Source organism: Manihot esculenta, chromosome 4, assembly GCF_001659605.2.
Source record: "Manihot esculenta cultivar AM560-2 chromosome 4, M.esculenta_v8, whole genome shotgun sequence".
In the NCBI taxonomy this organism is placed as follows: domain Eukaryota; kingdom Viridiplantae; phylum Streptophyta; class Magnoliopsida; order Malpighiales; family Euphorbiaceae; genus Manihot; species Manihot esculenta.
Window position 1 is genome coordinate 28,747,748 of NC_035164.2, and position 18,423 is coordinate 28,766,170.

Sequence of the window (18,423 nt, forward strand, 5' to 3'; positions counted from 1 at the left end):
TTTTAATTTTTATGATATTTTTTAATTTATATTTTTCAGTTGCGTTTTTATTATATTAGTAAATTAACAATTAAAATCTGAATTTTTTTTTATAAATATATAAAAAATATATTTTAATTGAGTAAATTTGAAATATATATTAAATAGTTAATTTTGATAAAATATAGAGATATAATAGTTGTAATACCCAGCTAAATTCCGGCGTCGGAATTCCAAGATTCCGGCGTCGAAATTCCAACCTTCCGATGAAATTTCCGTTGGAATTTGAAATTTCAGATGTCGGAACCTCTTTCACAAAATGAATTTTTATTATATTTTTTCATTTATATTTTTCAGTTATGTTTTTATTATATTAGTAAATTAACAATTAAAATCTAAATTTTTTTTATAAATATAGAAAAAATATATTTTAATTGAGTAAATTTGAAATATATATTAAATAGTTAATTTTGATAAAATATAGAGATATAATAGATGTAATACCCGGCTAGATTCTGGCGTCGGAATTCCAACCTTCCGATGAAATCCCCGTTGGAATTTGAAATCTCGGATGTTGGAACCTCTTTCACAAAATGAATTTTTGGTTTTACTGATGGTTTTTGTGTTAAAGATTTAAAAAAAAAAAAGAAAAATATTTTTGGAAGAAAAACCAAGGTTCGGCCGCCGAATATGGTGCGGCCGCGGAGCTCTCGTTTTGGCCCCCAAAGGTGGTCTGACCAGCCATCTATAAGAGGCCTCCAATCCAAAAATGGGAGGGTTTCTCTCTCCATTTTCGGGTAAAGGTGAATTCTTGACCTTCCATTGTTGATTTTATTGTTTTTCTTTCAAATCCTTCAAAATATTTATGAGTTTTCTCTTGTTTTTGAAGTTTTAAACTTGAATATAAGATTTTAAAGTTTAAAGACTTCAGGAGACCGTTTCTCCTCAACTCCAAGCTTGGGTCACATGTACTTTAGATCTTCAAGAGGTAAATGTACATCCTTACCTTTTCCTATATTTTGAGTAAGTTTTAAAAAGGGTTAAGGGTTAAAAATACATGAAATGGTTAGATCTAAAGTGTTAGGGTTTGTTTTAGCTTTGATGATGAATGTTTGCTCTTATGAGTTTTTATTGTTGTTTGTTGGGGTTTAGGTTAGTTTTTATGTCCCCTATGCTTGATAAGTGTGTATGCATGTTTTGAGGGGTTAGATGTGAGGTTTTAAGAAGTTTTGGTGGCGGAGTGCTTAAGGCAGAATCGGATTCTGCCATTCTGGAGAATCCAGGTTCGACCATTCTGGAGAATCCAGATTCGGCCGCCGAACCTGCCTATGGAGGCAGCCTTTGGGCGCCCAACCTGCCCTCGAAATGATGGACTTTTGGATCTGGGAAGACTTTCGGCCGCCAAACCTGCCCCCGAAGGTTGGTGACTTTCGGATCTGTGATGGGGTTTCGGCCGCCGAACCTGCCGCCGAAAGTCCCCTGTCCAGCCTTCCTTTGCTTGTTTCCTATGCATGTTTTGTTATGTTTTAGGGGATTTTGGAGAGTTGTTTAGAGTCTTGTTAGAGTTATGTTTGGTCCCTCACTTGAGTTCATTTGTATAGGATTGGACCTTAGAGACCGTAGAGGCCAGCAGTGAGTTAGCTGCTACAATTTTAGTCAAGCGTCAGCCAGAGGTGAGTAGAACTAAACTAATCTATTGTTTTAAAGTAATCAAACTTTTTGAGCATGTTCATGCATCACGAATGCCATGATATGTAATAGGTTGTTTGCATTAGAATTCATGAATATGATGCATTGCATAATTTACTTTTGTTGTGGATGGATATTGGATGACCCACTAGCCCTCGAGCAGATTATGTTATGACGGATACGGAAGATAAGGGCTGCCCATTCTATGCGCCCTGGCACTATGTAAGAGAAAGACCAGGACTGCCCATTCTACGCCCCTGGCATTTATGGATATGTTATGTTATGTTTAAGCGAAAGTCTTGAGGAGCTCCGTTGAAGGCCGGACACATTGGATATGTAGAGGATTACTGGTGATAAGTCCATCTTGTTGTGAATTGTCTGTGCTGTGACGCATTCCATATGAGCATATGTTTATTAAACTGTTCTTATGTTCTGCTCACTAGACTCTTATAGCTTATTCATTTTCCCTAATCCCAGGCTTGCAGGATCAGAGATAGCACAGGGAGTCAGCTTAGTGGCTAGTATAGCTGAAATAATAGAACAATTGTGAACATGTAATGTTTAATGGATTAATATTGTGCTTGACCTAGTTTTCTTTACCTTGTAATCCATGTTAACATGATCTTTATGTAAAAGTTTTAAATATGTTTTATATTTGAACCAAACTTTAGGAATGTGATGTTAACCATACTAGAGTATTTGATGAGAGATCTAGTATGTGTTTTATGTTTTCAGTATGATACATGCATAGGTTGAGCTCAGTTTGATAAAAATATTTAAATTTTTATTATAATGTTTGATCATGTATGGGATTTCATCAGGTACACATGATGTATAGTAGAGTTGCTACGGATTTCGACGACCTTAAGTCGATCTGAATACTAACGCCGGTAGCAGTCTGGTTTTCGAATCGTTACAATAGTAATTTATTTAATGGAAAATTTAAATTATAATCAATTTCAAAAGTTATTAAATACTTTTGACTTAAATTAGAAAAATTAATATTTATTTCCTAATACAATAAGACTTAATATTTATTTACTAATATGATAAAAAAAATGGTCCTCTTTTTTCCCTGCATTTTTTAAAAATACGCTAATGTAATTTTTTCATGAAAAATAAATAAAAATTTAGCTTGTAAATTATATAAAAATAGTAATAATAACAATATTAACTATTATTGAGCATGAGCGGATATGTACATATGTTATTGGATGGAAGAGGAGGGATAAGGGATGGAGATAAGTGGAGAAAGGGGGAGAGATGAGTGAAAAAAAAAATAAAAATTTATTTTATTTTAATTTTAATTTGTTGTTTAAGGAAGTTGGTTTGAGTATTCTAAGCTGGTTATCTATACTCTAAGGTGCAGTGTTTCAGATTCTCAGGTTGGGCTTTGTGCTGAGGTTAGGCCTTTGAACTTTTAACTTGCTTGCAGGGGGAAAAAGTAAAAGAAAGAAAGAGAGAGAGGAAAAGAGAAGACTTGCATAATGATTGGAAGTGGAAGTTTTAGACATAAATAAAGAATAGATGGGAGCTTTTTTTTAAAGGACTTCTCCACCTTTTAGCCTATCAGCTTCCTCCATCCAATGTGGACTTTTCTTGATTTCAGCATCAATAGAATCTTGAATCTTTATTGCATTGACTTCCAAACCCTATTTTACTCCATTATTTTTTCTTTAGTTGATGACATGAGTCAGAAAATATTTTATTCTATTTATCTCCGAAAAGTTTAGGGTCTTTTTAAATGATTTTTTATTTATTACCATTTTATATTTAATACATATCAAATTTTAAAATTTTAAAATAATTTAAATATTTATGACCATATAAATTTATAAAGATTACTAATTATTAATTATTATTATATTAATATAAAAATTAAACAAATATTTAAATATTTTCAATAATATAATTACAAACTCATTCTCATAACTAAATATTTGCAAAATAGCAACAGTTGAAATATGACAAAGTTTTATTTCAAATAAATTTCTAAATCCCAATTTCTAATGTTTAATTATAAAACTTAATTTGGTAATAGAAACTTGAGAATTTTAATTAAATTAATTAACAAAATGAAATTTTTTATTGTTTATCAAATTTAAAGACTTATCAAATGACATCTACGTATAATGAATGAACTCATTAATTATAGTATTTAATTCAAAGCTTGGACAATTCTAATGGGTCAGCTATCTTGGCCAGACCATACCCTAATAATGAAAATATTTTTTTTAGTTGAAAATATTTTTTTAGTGTAGTTTGCTTCGATCGAAAATTGAATTTAAGACATTATAATTTTAAAAAATGAGTGGAATATTAATGTGCTAAAAATTATTTATAATAATTAAAATGTTTTGGATCACCTAAATTGCCACACCTAACTTTCCTTTCTACTATCTCCTTTTAATATATATTAATAGTTGTATTTCATATGCGAAAAATAATTAAACAGTTATTTTATATTCAACAAAAGCGATTTTAAAACTCTTATAAATAACTTATTTATGATATTTAAAATAAATTTTTTAGATAAATTTCTAAAAAAATTAAAAAATCTAATATATTGCGTTTAATCGAAATTCTGATTTTACAGTTTTGGAATAAAAACTTTATCATCTCATTTAATAGAATTTGAGAGGAGGAACATGAAATTCAAAATTACAGAGTATTCTATACTCCCCAATAAAAGAAGAATTGATTTATGGTCATACACTAGTAAATAAATACAAAATTTTTATTATATTTCGTGAAATCCATTTACCTATAATTACATTAAAATATGTAAAATAATAATTTATAAATGCTATTTTAAATTTATTTTTGTAAGAGTGATATATTTAATTGATAAAATAATAATGTCGAATCTGTCAATTTAAAATAATTTTTTTTTTAAATTAAAAGATTTTATTATAGAATAAATAAGTATCGATTTTGAGATCTTAACTTTATTTAAATTAAATATCAAGTAAAATAAAAATAATAGTTTAAAATAAAAGAAAGAAGAATAAAATTTGCAATTAGAGAAATTGATTTGAAGGAAAACTTAAAGAGCACTCACATGTTTAGTCTAATGGAAAGTATATCTGAATAAATATGAGAGATTTCATGTTCTACTCTCTTAATTTCTGATTTTTAATTTAAAAAAAATTGTATTAACTCAATTAAATAATTTCATATTTACTTGCATAATTAGCTATATGCTTTCTACCTAGAAGTGATCTAATTTCTAAGAAGACAACAATAAAAATAGCATTTTTCAAAAATAGAAATTAATTAAAAATATAAATAAAATAAACAGAAGAACAAAATCTCATAATTTTAAATAAATCTCTATTTGATTAACCTCCGACTAAATAAAAGAGTTTAATATCTAAAAAAATAGAATATTTTTAAGATAGATTTTATATAGCTTTTTTCTAAATAAAAAAAAATTATTCACATTTAAAAAAATAAAATAAATCGATTAGTCCTATAATAATTTTTATTCTAATCTCGATTTGATTGTATTTGCATTTATTTAAAATGGTTTTAACTCTATACCGTTGATAAAATAAAAATTTTATAATCAGTTAGTCGAGTTTTGACTATAATTTTAAATTATGTTGTACCTTTCAAATGAAAATAGATTTAAAACAACATTTAATTTTTTTTTATATTTTTAATTCAAATTTTATTTAAAATAAAATTTTACATAGAATTTAATTATTTATGTTAAAATTATAGAAAAATTATATAATTTAATATGAAAAAATAGTGAATTTTGTCAGTTATTATAAAATAATAAAAAAACTATTTATGTAACAGTCCGGACGTGATCCCCGGCACTGTTACCGTTCACGGCCCAGGGCTATCCCTCGCCTGGCCCTCTCGCCACCTCGAGCTTTCCACTGGCCCCGTGAACAGCTCTTAACATCCATTCACCCTCACGGGTTCCTGGCAGGATTTGTCCCCTTGGGTTCTTGCATCGAATGTATCCTTTCCCAAATGGATTTGGCCCAAATTTCCCTTTGAAATTAGGTCGTCTCCCCCACTACTCGAACCCTTAGCATGTTCTAAGTGATTATAACATTAATTAAATTTAAGGAGATTTCAAATTCAGCCCCAATTTTTTACTCCCTTATAGAAAAACTATTAAATTAATTAAAAAACGACAACCAAATCGATCAAAAGCACATGTTGATATTAATTCCAAAGTGCAAGTCACTAAAACAAAAAATAAATTAAATAATTCTTAAACGTTTGTAAATAAATATATTAATTCAAACTTTTAAATAGCCAGACACTAGCCTGTGCAATGCACGAAAATTTCTATTTTGAAAAATTATTAATAAAATAAAAAATAAAAATATAATATATAAATTTAGAAAATATAAAATATAAGAATTTAAATTTAAGAATATATTTTAATAAATTTTTGTGAGAACTTTAGTTCATTATCTCCAAATATATCTTTATTAAAATTTTTAAGTTTTAAAATTAGATGTTTATAATAATTTTAGATTTATCTAGAATTTTTTTTAGCTATTAAAAAGTCTGTAGATTTATTTTTTAATAGTAATTTCTTATTTTTTTATATTCCTATTTTTATACTTGTCATTTGCTTGTTTTTATCTTTTTATTATAACTCAATTATATATTATAACCTTATTTAATAATTTAATTTTATAATATTTATATACATATATGTTCATATAGATGTTATATTAAATTAATTTTTAAAAAATTAAATAGTTACATGAATAAATATTTGCTGATAAAATTTAAAAAATATATATATATATATTAATTTTCCTAGAAAACTACGATTTTTTCCTTTCACATTTGATTCAACTATATAAGTCTTTGATGTGATGTGATATGATATGGTTATATTCACATTCTGATCTCACCAGCAGCTAAGTTTCCAAGAAGCGGCCGTTTTTGTTCAAACCAAGAGGAACCATACTGGTTTTTGTTTGACAATTTGAAGTCTCTGCTTGGTATAATCACTGAATATTCCCCGTATTCTAAGCTGCCCGACAAATTTTTTCTATCCATTAATATTACAAGGGGAGGACTTGGGGACTAGGAGCTTGCAAACAGCTCGAGAAGATCACAATCCAAGATGGGTTCTCGTTCTTTTTCTTGTTCTTGCTTGTTTCTTGTTGTTCTTGGTTTGGTTTTGAATGTGGCAGTGTTGTGTAATGGGGGCAAAACCAGCAGCTTCGTTAGGCCAGTGGAGAAAACTATTGATATGCCTCTTGATAGCGACGTTTTCCGAGTCCCTCCTGGCTACAATGCTCCTCAACAGGTTTCTTCTTCTTTTCAGTTTTCAGCTACTGAGGAAATAGTTCTTTATTTCCCATTTGGGATTTTGGAAATGGGATTTGGGAATTTTTAGTTTCTTTTTTAAGTTTAAGCCTAATCTTGGTTTCTTTTTAAAGAAATTCTTCTTGATAGGAAAAAAGAAAAATGGTGGGTTGTTTCTTTAATTTGTTGATGTGTGGATGATTAGGTTCACATAACACAAGGAGATCATGATGGGAAGGCAGTGATAGTTTCATGGGTCACTGAAGATGAGCCTGGTTCAAACTCGGTGATTTACTGGAGTGAAAATAGCTCACTAAAGAAAGAGGCTAAAGGGCAACATTATACATATAAATTCTACAATTACACCTCTGGTTACATTCATCACTGCAACATCAGAAACTTGGAGGTAATTTTTGGATTGTTTGTACACATTAATAGTTTCTTATAATTTTTTTTTTCTTTCTTTCTTGAAAATTTGAGTTGTTGAATGGAATCATTTTCTTTTGGCAGTATAACACCAAATACTACTATGTAGTTGGGATTGGTAACACTACAAGGCAATTCTGGTTTATAACTCCACCTGCAGTTGGCCCTGATGTACCCTATACATTTGGTCTCATAGGTACTCATATGCTTTTTGGAAGTCTTCTTCTTGTTTGATAAAATTACTGATACAATGGTATTGGCATATGTGCAGTTTGTGTCTGATAGGAAATTTCATGGTTTCTTGTTTTGTATAGTTAAATGAGGTAGCCCTAGCGTAGAAATGTTCAAACATAAATAACAGTTCAATAGAAATTTACTGCTTATTGTGACAGACAATTTCCCATATTGAGGTTTGTCACTTAGGAAGGATGATTTTCGGTGAAGAAGAGGGTTTGAAATTTTTACTTGATCTTGTATCCTCACAATGGGAATTATTTGCAGGGGATCTTGGTCAGAGTTTTGATTCAAACAAAACATTGACTCACTATGAAATGAACCCACAAAAAGGACAGACTGTTTTGTTTGTTGGAGACCTATCTTATGCAGATAACTACCCAAATCATGACAATGTGAGGTGGGACACATGGGGAAGGTTTACAGAGAGAAGTGCTGCTTATCAACCTTGGATATGGACTGCAGGAAATCACGAGATTGATTTTGCTCCTGAGATTGTAAGTAAATATTGACTTGAACTTGTTGTCTAATTTGGAGTAACATCTTTAACGTTTCTGAATATCTGAAATCTAAAATTATATAGTTAATAGAAATGCTTCATCCCACTAAAGCTTCCTTTATTTGATGGATTTTTGGGATGTGAAGTCTAAATATTGTTGTAACTTTGCTATTGTGGTTTGTTATACATTTGGAACTTGTGAGGACTACCTCCATTATCAAATGCAAGGATATCCCCAATTTTAGTGTAATAATTACACGTGGCAGTATTACTTGTAGAAGTTGATCCTCAATCTCAATTTATTGTAGTCCAGATTTATATTCTCTAAATGCGTACAAGTTACTCAAAGAATCGGGTCCTAATGAGAAAATGTACTATTGTTGCAGGGCGAAACAAGACCATTTAAGCCTTACACTAACCGCTATCATGTCCCATATAGGGCATCAGGGAGTACTGCTCCATTTTGGTACTCAATCAAGAGAGCTTCAGCATATATTATTGTATTGTCTTCATATTCAGCATATGGTAAGAACAGTTTTCTTTGGGTATATTGTTAAAGTAAAAGAGCACCTATGTATATGGTCTAATCCAAACAAGGGGTATCTGGGTATGGAAAACTGAATATGACTCGAACATTCTGCGAAATGTTTAGATGTTTCTGTTTTCAGAGGCAACTAATATATCATGCCACTTTGTTTAGATCTGGTTCTGGGTATTCTGGTATTTTATTCCTGTTTATCTATCATGTTTTAGGTAAATACACTCCTCAGTATAAATGGCTTGAAGCAGAGCTGCCAAAAGTTAACAGAACTGAAACACCATGGTTGATTGTTCTTATGCATTCCCCATGGTATAACAGCTACAACTATCATTACATGGAAGGAGAGACCATGAGAGTTATGTACGAGCCATGGTTTGTTAAGTACAAAGTTGATGTCGTCTTTGCTGGCCATGTTCATGCCTATGAACGATCTGTAAGTGTACCTTGATCCCGTGTCCAATCAGTTCTATATGAACTTGTTTGTAATTGTAATGGTTTGTAATCTTCAGTACAGTTGTTGTAGCTTTTATATTTTGAAACCTTAATGGTGATCACTTGTACTATCAATTTTGATTCAGTTCTGTATGAAACTAAACTAAAATCCAAAAACTTCTGAAGCTTTAGTTAGAATACAGGAAGCTTCACTTAATGTCAAAGATCAAACATGACATATTCATCCTGACATATGTCTATAATCAAGATTTACATTTCATTCCTTCGTAGGAACGCATATCTAATGTCGACTACAACATTGTGAATGGGAAGTGCACTCCAATAGCAGATCAAACTGCCCCGGTATACATTACAATCGGCGATGGAGGAAATCTTGAAGGCTTGGCTACCAAGTAAGATCAGTACTACTTAATGTTCTTAACATGTCTTGCTGTCGAGCAGCATAGTTGAACATAATGTCTTGTTCTGTAATGCAGCATGACTGAACCACAGCCAGCGTACTCAGCGTACCGAGAGGCGAGTTTTGGTCACGCCATTTTCGATATTAAAAACCGAACCCATGCTTACTACAGTTGGCACCGTAATCAGGATGGATATGCTGTAGAAGCTGATTCTATGTGGTTTTACAACAGACACTGGCACCCAGTAGATGATTCTACAAGTGCCCAAACAAAGTGAAGAAAATAAATTTTTTTTTTTTCCTGAACTTTGAGGAATAATTAGCCATGTCAAAGTTGGCCATACTACAAAACCTCTCTCTTCAACCTTTGTTTTTAGCCTCATTGCCTTTTCTGAATTTGTTTGGTCAATCTTCTACAATCTGAAATGCATATTGTATCACAATGAGTCGGAGGTTTTCTTCTACTCTGTAACTGTTTCCATGTGATATGAAATCTGTTTTCTTATTTCCTGTGATTCAGATAATGAGATTAAATCTATATATATTTGTAAAGAGTTGTCATGTGGTGCTTTCTAAAAAGAGTTGCTTGCTATTTCTCTTTAAAATTTACCTGTGGAGCTCCTTTCAATTAAATTTAGTTGTAATTTATTTTTTTTTATCCTTAAAGTAGCTTTAATGATGGTTATTTTCATTTAATTAGTGGTAGAAGTACGTAATTCAAATTATTTAAAATTATTAATAAATTAACATTGCAATTGTAAATTTAATATAATTATATTTCAAGTATTTGTTTAATTCTGTTGGAAACCCATTAGTGGGTAGTTACTATGGGACCTACTCATATACAAATATCCATATTTTATTGGCTTATCCTTTATAGCCTACATAGAAATAGAATCATTTTTCATGCAAATGATTTCTTGAGATGCAGACAAAATAACCATAATGCAATATAATATTTTTGATGTAGATGATTTAGATATTAGCATCTGCAAAAGCGGACATATTGGCAGAAGCAGTTCGTACTGGGTGGTCAGAACAGAACAGAAATGGACAAACTAAGCATGCCTAAAGGATATTGCTTCAAAACTTCTGCAAATGCAAGAATTCTTCAAAATCCTCCCAAGTTTAAACGAATTAAATTCCTCCATGTTTGAAAAAGAAATAAAATGAAGTGAATTATAAAATTCTTAATCTCAAACAATAGGTATGAGTCAAATAGGAGGAAAATTTGCATGGTAACATTGCTGGCTATGATCCAATGCTTGTAGAAGCCAGAACAAGTTGCAACAAGAAGAGGCATAAATAAAGATGCTTGTATCTATTTGCTATTCAATAAAGTTAAAATAGTTTTGGTTTATACACAAACCTAAATTTTATAAACAAGAAACCAGAATATTAGAGATCTACGTAACACAACTATAAACAACCAAACACGTCCTCGACTTCCAAAGGAAAACAAGGTGACAACCTCAAACCATATAAACATAACAAAGGTTTTCAAACCAGTTTCCCTCTGCCATTGACTCGTAAATTAATACAGCTTGCTATGCAAATATCTTTGCCTCCGTGTTTGTGTGACGCCTACACAAGTTAAAGAAAAGATAGTACTCCACTTCCTCCTTTATCCACTCTATATCAACATATTCTTTTTATTTACTTTATCACCTGCGTCGCCTCTTTGTTTCCACCTGAAACAACAACAAAACCCACTAGTATTATTCTATGCTATTTCTACTCAAATTCGACAGTGTTTCTTTTCGCGTGAACACCATAGCAGAACCTCATCCAAAGCTCTTTCTCATAAGATGACAGCATGCTAAAATATATTAACTTTAGATCCTCTCGAAAGCAGTTTTAACACAAGCAAGGCAAATAGAAATATGCTATGAACCACTTAGCACACCGTTAGGATAATAGACCTTCTACATGTACAATTTTATGCACCTTTTATGCTACTGCAAATCATAGTATTCTTGACAAAATCAAATTTGAAATTATCGATACATCAGATATTTTCCACAGTAATGCAGATATTAAGATGGATATTTGATAACACAATAATAGATAAGATTAGAAATGAGATATTATCAAAGAACATATGTATCACATACTGAAGATCAAATGAGAGATGGTTGTTTAAGATGGTTTGATCTTGTCAAAAATAGAGTGCCAAATACCCAAGTATAGAAGAGTGATAAGTTAGTAAGCGAAGGAGATGAGGAGTGAAAGGAGAAGTGGGATACCCAAGATGATTTGGAGGGAAGTAGTATCAAAGGATTTACAAATCTTAAATGTTAATGCAGACATGGTGTCTAATAAAGCTCAATGGCAGTTAAAGATTCATATTGCCGATCCCAACTATTCTGGAATATTAGTCTTAGTTGATTTATTCAGTCTCCCCAATGTGAAGTCCTGATTCGTTTGCCCTTCTGTTTCTGCTTCGTGTTACCATGTCTATATCCATGCATCTTGAGAAACAAGGGAAAAAAAAGGAATTGATTCTCTTTCCTTAGCATCACATATCATCAGTGTTGCCATTCACATGTTCTGCATAAACTTTCAGCAAACTCTAACAGATGCATCATCCATGCAACAGACCACATGTACTCCATAATTCACATCCACAGCCTATGCCTATATCCAACCAAGTACATGAATTTCTATTTCAATATCATACTTCTTATCCAATAAAATAAATAAGTAAATTTTGAAGCATGTCCAATTGTGTGGCAGAAGTTGATCTATCATGAAGCCCAAGCAATTATATACCTATTGGCAAATGAAGTGCATAAAGGTGGCAGAGACAAAACCATTCTATCATTCAGCTTGCTTACAAATTAAAAGATGTTCTTGGTTGCAAATAAATGCAGCAAGATTTATACGAAACTCTCAGAAGGTGGGAATACCTTTGTATCTTGTGTTCTGGAAGTAGCATGGGAATTTTGCAGCTTCTTTTGACCTTCAGATGAACAATTCTCGCAAAAGAAGTGATCAAGTCTTTTAGCTTCCTCTGCAGTCATTTCTATGCATGCAGGATGAAACCTGAATGAAAAGTAGCATGTTGAATGTTGAACCAGAGTTGCACAAAGTGGAAACATTTGCAGCATGAAATGTGTTCTATAACAAAAAGCAATAATGTGAAGACAAACAAACCACAACTTCATGAAATGGCATGTGAAAAATAAGCCCTTTACAAACTCTTTTTTTTACTATTTTATAACAAGGTCTGGCAGAAAGCATCAGACCTCAATCTAACAAGTTCCTTGAAGTGAAGGCCTGGATATTTCTCAAGGTTACAGAACGTTTCCCATTTCTAAGCCACAAGAGTAACCTATCCATACTTCTGTGCAAATACTTCAAAACATTGAGCAGATGACTCATACTTCTTTACTTTTTAACATTCTGGCATTATCATTGCTTAATGCAACAAACTTCCCACAGTATTCATCTCTAGGAATGACTTTATTAGCCTGTGGATGAAAAACTTAACATTGATAGTAAACAAAATATAACCCAAGCTTTCACAGGCTTCAAGAGAGTACAGTGCTTGAAGATATGCAGTAATTCAACACAGAGAATAGTGATGACATAAAGCTTTTCAACAAATGAAAAGATGTTAATTCTTTCTCAAACATTTGTCCTAAAATCCATGTGAAGAATAGTGTTGCAAAGGCAACCCAAGGAAAACATATGTGTGTGTGCGCGCGCAATGTATCCCTTATGGCAAGTAACAAACAAACAGTTCTCAACCCGTATCCCTTATGGCAAGTAACAAACAAACAGTTCTCAACCCGTTGTGTGGACATGAACAGTGCAGTTATAAACAAAAAGTAGTTCAATCAGTCCATTAGTCACCAGATTACTAGCTTTAACAAATACAAACCCTCTGTTGTTTTAGCAAGGATCTATATCTCAAAAATTTGATGTTGAACTTGCACTCCACCACCATGCTAGAGATATTCTAGCAATAAATTACCCATCACACCATTAAGGTTTTTCATGCTAAGTTATCAAAATGGAAATATAAGCGTGTAACATAATAGGTTCCATTGCCACCTAACGGGGATGCTGAGGAGTTGAAGTCTAGGACTTTCACAATTGTCTAGGATATAAGATTATTGCCATAGTTATTAAAGGCTCAAGGCGAAAAGGAGTCTTGTGGCCTAGGCACAAGCTCATGCTTAAATGAGACGAGGCGCAAAAAGATATAAAGAAAAAAATAAAGTAATAATAGATGCTGCTTTATTTAAGCAAACTTATTAAATTACCAATCTACAAAGCATTAATAAGCATAAAAAAGGTTTAAGATAAAGACTTTACCACTAATATCCTTTTTTTAGAACTTGTTAGAAAATAAAATGAACATAAATTTTTGGATATTCAAAAAAACCCTTGAGATCTTTTGTATTCACAAACAAATCTAAATAGCCCTGTTAGTGCCAAAAAAATGAAAAAGCACTTCTATATAATCTGGAAATAGAGGACCTAATTTACATGTTAATATTACTTATAAATAGATGCCAAACAATCATGGAAACAGTATGTTATTAACTTCTTTGAAAGAAGATAAATCAGAAACATCAAAACAATGTTGAAATAAAGAACCCAAATAACTTTGAAGTGCTATTTAAAAAAAAAAAAGATTTCAGATAAAATAGGAAGAGTCAATAAACTAGTTCAGATGAGAAAGATAATAAGAGGATATGAAACCAATACTAAAAGGATCATAAGCACTGAAAGTGGAAATATGAGAGGTTTGTGTTCATGGGTGTGGGGTTCTGATGATACTTTAGTGACTAGTTATTACAAGCTATACTAATGTAGAAAACTTCTTAATGTGTCAGTATTAGATTCTAGTAGATTGGCAAATTTTGAGGTAGAGTGGTTGGTTTTTTTGCCAATGGAAGTGCTTACAGAAGGTGGAAATAAAGAAGGCGCTTGTCTCTAAGGCCTTGAACCAAGAACAAGACACACCTAGGCACATAAAGCGAGTGCCTGGGAATGTAGCATGCCTTTTCTCCTGTAGAGGCACTAGGATTGGAAAGCCTAAGGGACGCCTTTAAATTTTAATAACTATGCTTAACACAAAGGAGTGTGTTTGGTAAAAAGTTAGGGGGATAATAAATGCAATTTCTATATTTACGCATAATGTAAAAACCAAATAACACATCATAATAGTGATTATTAATGGCCATTGTAATGGCAATGGAAGAGGTGGAGGTGGAAGGTGATAATGGCATGAAACTGCTTCTTTTTCCTTTATCCAAATTAACCCAGTGCACGTAGGATGAAATGTTAGCTTCTCTAAAAATTTTCCCATCCCACCAAATATAGAGAAAGGCTAGTAAAATGTCATTCTTATTCCACTAACAATAAGCATCCATTAAACTCATTCAAAAAACAAAAGTTATTTATCTATAATATGTACAAATATGAATTTAGAAGAGGAAACTAATTATCTAAGCAAAGCATTACCCTAGATTCCGATGGGACAGCACAAATGAGACCTAAATTGAATCAATTCCATCATTGCACTCAATAGGGGGCATACTTTTAAATTGTTGCCCCTAAACTCTCTCCCTTCTTGAATTTCTGCAAGAATGCTTTTATACCATATTATATTAGTATCTCAAAATTAAAATGCCCATTTCTTGTTTAGAAGAAAACTTATGAAATCTAAAAGATGAGCATCTCCAGTTTCCAAACAAATATATAAATCTCCAAGTTGCATTCCATATGTGACCTGCCACATTGATATAAATAAGACCTTAGTATACCACACTTGCAAATTTTTATTCAGGGACTAATTAACTAGGTATACACGTAACACATCTAAACTCTGCCATATAATAACATTCTGAAAAAATATTAAATGTATGGAATGACGATAAACCTCGAGTAAGGCTGGTTCCGGAAAAATATAATTCATCAAGTACCAAGTCCCCTAATCTTTTAAATGTCTCTCCATTGCTATGGCCATCATGTTAGAACCTAGCAAAAATTGTTCAAAATCTGGTGCGATTTCAGCCTATCAAACTTGTAAGTGGCCCCACCATGTCAGAGTTCCCTGCCTCCTCAATTGAATGGAATATGATGAAACAATTAATGAAGGGCAACACTAACCTACGCATATCTGGCTTAGATAAGTCACTATCTGTGTTTCGAACGTGCAGCAAGGATAAAATCAGAGATGATTGACTAACTACTAATTCATGTTATTCACAAGAAAGTTTGCCTTGGAAATGTCCAACAATTTCAAGAAACTAAAACCATACGTGAGTCAACTCCAAAAGGGGTTCAAATTGAACTATACAACAGCATGCAACTTACCAGTCACTGCAGCCTTCACATTGAACCATCAAGTCATCAGGGTTGTAAGGCATCTCGCATTTGCAATACCTACAAGAGAAAAACAAGTGGCATATCGGCAATAAACTCCAGTTGTAGCAGAAATAATCAAACACCAAGCTCAAAAAACTTCAGTACTTATCCTAAATGAAACCAATCAGTTCTCATCACCCCATGAAATAAATTTGTTAATTCCATGAATCAAATGATCGACCGTCGATAAATTAAGGTCATATCCAGAAAACATATCTTGGAACATATAAAATTACTAATAACTAAGCCAGGAACACCAAAAACAATCTCGAATAATCAATAATTAAATTAGCTAAATTAACTTCCCCCCTTTAAAAAAAGGGCCAAATTACCAAAACCACAATAAATCGACCTGCAAACTAATCAAAACCATAATTAGGAAATAGGAAATGAAAATAATCCTACACAATCAATGCCGGCAACAATCACAGAAACAAACAAACCAAAATTCGCGACATACACGGCGACTCTATCGGGATTGAATGCACCAGTGGAAGAATTGTACTCAAAACGACAGAAAAAATCCTCGTTCCCAACAGCGTCAAGTTTCGTGTAACTCTTAAAACTGTGAACCGTACACTTGGCTTCGATGGTATCAGCGCTCTGTATATCATAATGATCAGAAAGGAAGACCTCTTTAGAGCCATGAAATTGCCGGCGGCCGCCGATCGACTCCTCCGGACGGTAGTACCATCGGACATGGACCCTGACGTTGGCACCACGGGCGTCGGATTCGATCCGCTCGATCCTGGCAACGTAGGAAGAGTTGGATGGATCGGAGGGTCGCATCAAGACGCAGTCACCAGCTGAGAAAGAGGGAGGAGGGGGGAGTTAGGGAGTGTTTGTTTGACGAGAAAAGGAAAGGAAAGGAAAAAGGAGTTACCTTTAATGGTTTTGTTGATGTGCTTGAGAGTGTAGGAGTCAAGAGTGCGTCTGGGTGCCTTTAGTTTGGCCATGGAATGGAAGTGGAAGTGGTGTAAGTATGCTGTCTGTCTTTCCAGGATTACATATGACTCGCACGAAGACAAGAGAGAGATTGTGTGGAGAGAGAAAGAGAAACAGGAACACCAATATTTTTTATTATTTTTTAATTCTATTATATCTCATATTTTATTCAACTTAATTTTTTATTTTTTATTTTAAAATTACACCGAAACAATAAAAATAAATTATTTACTTAAAAAAATTTATCATTTTTTATTATTAAATAATTTAAACATTAAAAAGAATATATATATGAAATAAAATTTTATATTATTTTGAAATTATTAAAATAATAAATAGTTTAGAGAAAAAATTAAAAAGAAAATAATTATTGTGGAAGAGTGCAGTAATTAACTCCAAAAATTTAAGGCAACTTAAATACGAAGTAGTCGGCGTTTATTAACTTTATTAAAAAGGGTAATGTGGTAAATAAGGGAGGGAGCAAGGGGTATTTAGGGAAGCAAGAAACGAGGGATCCACGTCAACATTGTATGGATTTGGTAAGTATTGTGAGGTGGGTGTTGCGGTTGTGTTCAGGTTATACAGGGAAATTAAAGTTTGTTTTGGAAGGGAGCTCCGATTGTGTGTTGCAGACACCAATCTAATTTAGATAAAACGTATCTACCCTATTGCCACGTCAACTATCCTTGTGATGTCTCACCAGAATCTGCCACGTTGAATTGTGATTGGGTCACTGCTGCTGCTACCTCATCATTCCAAATAACTAGAATTTATGGGGATTTGATCTGCCATTTCTCTAATCTTAAGGCTCGGTTAGTTTGATAGAAAACATTTTTTAAAAATATGTTCTTTTATATTTTTTAAATATTTTAAAAAATTAATTACTAAAAAATATTTTTTTAATAATTTAACGAAAATAACTTTTTTTATTTTTAAAGATAAAATAATTTTTTACACTTTATTAATATACTTTATTTTTAAATTAAATAAAAAATATATTATTTTATTAAAAATATTTTTTATGTGCAAATAAATGAAGTCTAAATAATAAATTATTTTGTAATTTCTAGAATGTTACATTATTAATTCATTTGTTCTTATATTAATCAGTGTTAAACATAAATAATTTGATATTTTTAATTTTTAAATAAAATTGAAAGTTTAATTTTTATAAATAAAATAAATACTTATTTAAAGTATTAGAATTTTAATAAATTGAATTAATTTAATATAAATAAAATTTAATTTTAATTTAGTAAATTAAGAATAACACGTTGATTCTTATAACTTACTAATTTAAAGGCCTTTAATGTAAATGTGAAATTATAGGGACGTATTAGTTAATAATATAAAACCTTAAGGACCTCCAGATAATTCATCCCACTTTAAAAGGAAATAAAATAAAGATATGAAAATATTTTTATTTTCTATTACTGTTTTCTATACTAAAAGAGAAATATTTGGAAAGAAAGCGTATGTTACATAGCAATTAGAAATTTACTTTTGAAGTTCTTCCTATTTAAAAAATATAAAGAATCAACTTGTAAGTTTATTATGGTTTCTTTTTTATTGTTCTAACTT

The 18,423-nt window shown here is 31.7% G+C and overlaps 2 protein-coding genes across 6 annotated transcripts; one reads left to right on the plus strand and one right to left on the minus strand.

The window, feature by feature from the left end:
* The first annotated feature begins 6,538 nt into the window (after positions 1-6,538).
* On the plus strand, positions 6,539-10,018 carry LOC110612615 (purple acid phosphatase 2). The gene is made up of 8 exons (XM_043956002.1): positions 6,539-6,961; positions 7,166-7,366; positions 7,471-7,582; positions 7,888-8,117; positions 8,506-8,644; positions 8,873-9,093; positions 9,384-9,505; positions 9,590-10,018. Exons 1-8 carry the CDS (start codon positions 6,776-6,778, stop codon positions 9,789-9,791), a joined length of 1,413 nt encoding a protein of 470 aa, XP_043811937.1. The 5' UTR covers positions 6,539-6,775; the 3' UTR covers positions 9,792-10,018.
* A 797-nt stretch (positions 10,019-10,815) lies between these two features.
* On the minus strand, positions 10,816-16,946 carry LOC110614097 (chromatin remodeling protein SHL). 5 transcript variants are annotated; one of them, XR_006350476.1, is made up of 6 exons: positions 16,781-16,946; positions 16,358-16,703; positions 15,847-15,915; positions 14,992-15,119; positions 12,423-12,558; positions 10,816-11,204 (listed from the first exon to the last, which is right to left on the minus strand). XR_006350476.1 is itself a non-coding variant. In XM_043956003.1 (5 exons), the coding sequence occupies exons 1-5, from the start codon at positions 16,851-16,853 to the stop codon at positions 11,178-11,180; spliced, it is 651 nt and encodes a 216-aa protein (XP_043811938.1). In that variant the 5' UTR covers positions 16,854-16,941; the 3' UTR covers positions 10,816-11,177. The 5 variants fall into 5 exon arrangements, 3 of the variants coding, with proteins under 3 accessions (XP_043811938.1, XP_021611264.1, XP_021611265.1); XM_043956003.1 differs by lacking the exon at positions 14,992-15,119 and having other exon boundaries at positions 16,781-16,941; XR_006350477.1 differs by lacking the exons at positions 10,816-11,204; positions 12,423-12,558; positions 14,992-15,119 and adding exons at positions 15,133-15,259; positions 15,410-15,587 and having other exon boundaries at positions 16,781-16,944.
* Positions 16,947-18,423: the final 1,477 nt, after the last annotated feature.

Coding starts and splice junctions, on each gene's coding strand:
- LOC110614097 (XM_043956003.1), bottom strand. CDS start 16,853: ATGGCCAAACTAAAGGCACCCAGACGCACTCTTGACTCCTACACTCTC. Junction 12,559..15,846: donor TGTGAAGGCTGCAGTGACTG/GTAAGTTGCATG, acceptor CTTTTCATTCAG/GTTTCATCCTGCATGCATAG. Junction 11,205..12,422: donor CCAGAACACAAGATACAAAG/GTATTCCCACCT, acceptor TTGTTGTTTCAG/GTGGAAACAAAGAGGCGACG.
- LOC110612615 (XM_043956002.1), top strand. CDS start 6,776: ATGGGTTCTCGTTCTTTTTCTTGTTCTTGCTTGTTTCTTGTTGTTCTT. Junction 9,094..9,383: donor TTCATGCCTATGAACGATCT/GTAAGTGTACCT, acceptor ATTCCTTCGTAG/GAACGCATATCTAATGTCGA. Junction 9,506..9,589: donor CTTGAAGGCTTGGCTACCAA/GTAAGATCAGTA, acceptor TCTGTAATGCAG/CATGACTGAACCACAGCCAG.